At 31.6% G+C, this 1,898-nt stretch overlaps 1 protein-coding gene across 1 annotated transcript in view; it reads right to left on the minus strand.

Annotated features, from left to right (window-relative positions):
• The window catches only part of LOC106475216 (glutamate-gated chloride channel-like), a 12,717-nt gene extending 11,116 nt beyond the window's left edge, over positions 1-1,601 (minus strand). Inside the window, exons 1-2 of the mRNA XM_013935913.2 lie at positions 1,508-1,601; positions 350-484 (exon numbers count right to left, since the gene is read on the minus strand). Of these exons, the coding sequence (XP_013791367.2) occupies positions 350-484; positions 1,508-1,565 (193 nt within the window). The 5' untranslated portion in view covers positions 1,566-1,601. The remainder of the gene's footprint in view (positions 1-349; positions 485-1,507) is intronic.
• Between the last annotated feature and the right edge of the window lie 297 nt (positions 1,602-1,898).

The following is a 1,898-nucleotide window of genomic DNA, read 5'->3' on the forward strand; positions in this document are numbered from 1 at the left end:
TGTTTAGTTATAGATGAACATGGATCATAGATACATTGTTTAGTTATAGAGAACATGGATCATACACACATTGTTTAGTTATAGATGAACATGGATCATAGATACATCGTTTAGTTATAGATGAACATGGATCATAGATACATTATTCAGTTATAGATGAACATGGATCATACATATATTATTATTTCTATTGTTATCATCCAACTAGACAACAATGGAAACAGGCTGCTGCTGGAGACCAAACATTCCAGAAGCTACTTTATCCAATCCGGTTTCTACACTGAACTTCCAAGGCCGATACAGCTTGCTATTGGTATAAAACATATGTAATCATTCTACACACGCATACCTGTGTCAATGGAACGCAAAAAGCTTCCAAATGTATATCCAGTCAAATCAAACTTCGGTAGCTGTAGTGGTTCTTCTATAACAATTGGGTTTTCCTCTTGCCACGCTATTTCAACTTGGTCGGTTGTTTGTGCGTCTAACGACGGATTTATGGAAATTAAACAAAATGTAAAAATAAAACAAATGTAGTTTTATTCGTCACAATCATGTATTGGTAGAGTGAGAAGGTGTTATTAATCAGTGTACAGTTAACTCTGTTTGTTTTACAGAAATAACAGTTTTTATCAATGATTGGCAGTCGAACGTACAGTATTTTAATGCTCGATTTAAACAACTGACAGTCAAACCTGCAGTGTTTAGTACTTGGTTTAAACAACTGACAGTCAAAATAAGTGTTTTAGTACTTGGTTTGAACAATTGACAATCAAAATTAGTGTTTTGTTAGAATTTTAGTTCAAAAACTAAAGAGTGTGACTGTTTTACCTATTTTATGTAACAATTCAGTTTTATATCTAGATGTTTAGTTCAAAAACTAAGGAATGTGACTGTTTTACCTATTTTATGTAACAATTCAGTTTTATATCTTGATGTTTAGTTCAAGAACTAAAGAATGTGACTGTTTTACCTATTTTATATAACAATTCAGTTTTATATCTAGATGTTCAGTTCAAGAACTAAAGAATGTGACTGTTTTACCTATTTTATGTAACAATTCAGTTTTATATACAGATGTTTAGTTCAAGAACTAAAGAGTGTGACTGTTTTACCTATTTTATATAACAATTCAGTTTTATATCTAGATGTTTAGTTCAAGAACTAAAGAGTGTGACTGTTTTACCTGTTTTATGTAACAATTCAGTTTTATATATAGATGTTTAGTTTAAGTACATTGTGGTATGCACATCATTCCTTTCTCCTTGAGAAAACTCACGTGTACACAGAAGGACAAGACAACATTCAAAAACTCACGTGTAAGAAGGAGGACAAGACAATGTTTAAATACTTACGTGTAAGAAGGAGGACAAAACAATGTTTAAATACTCACGTGTAAGAAGTGGGACAAGATAACGTTCAAATACTCACGTGTAAGAAGGAGGACAAGACAATGTTCAAATACTCACGTGTAAGAAGGAGGACAGGACAACTGTCAAGTACTTACATGTGCCCAGGAAGAGATGACAACGTTGTGTGTCAAGAGGATAGTGACGAAAATTCATATTACAATACAGATGCAATGTCAGTCTAGAAGATAGAGATTTACTGGTTAATAAAAACAATGTGTCTTTAGCAATACTTCAGTAATCATAACAAACTATCGCAGTGAATGTTATTTAGGATTATATTTAACAAACAGTCACCAAAGAAACATTTTAGATCATTACACAGTGAATGTTATTCAGGATTATATTTAACAAACAATCACTAAAGAAACATCTTAGATCATTACACTGTGAATGTTATTCAGGATTATATTTAACAAACTATCACTAAAGAAACATCTTAGATCATTACACTGTGAATGTTATTCAGGATTATATTTAACAAACTAT

Source organism: Limulus polyphemus, unplaced genomic scaffold, assembly GCF_000517525.1.
Source record: "Limulus polyphemus unplaced genomic scaffold, Limulus_polyphemus-2.1.2 Scaffold8234, whole genome shotgun sequence".
Taxonomy (NCBI): domain Eukaryota; kingdom Metazoa; phylum Arthropoda; class Merostomata; order Xiphosura; family Limulidae; genus Limulus; species Limulus polyphemus.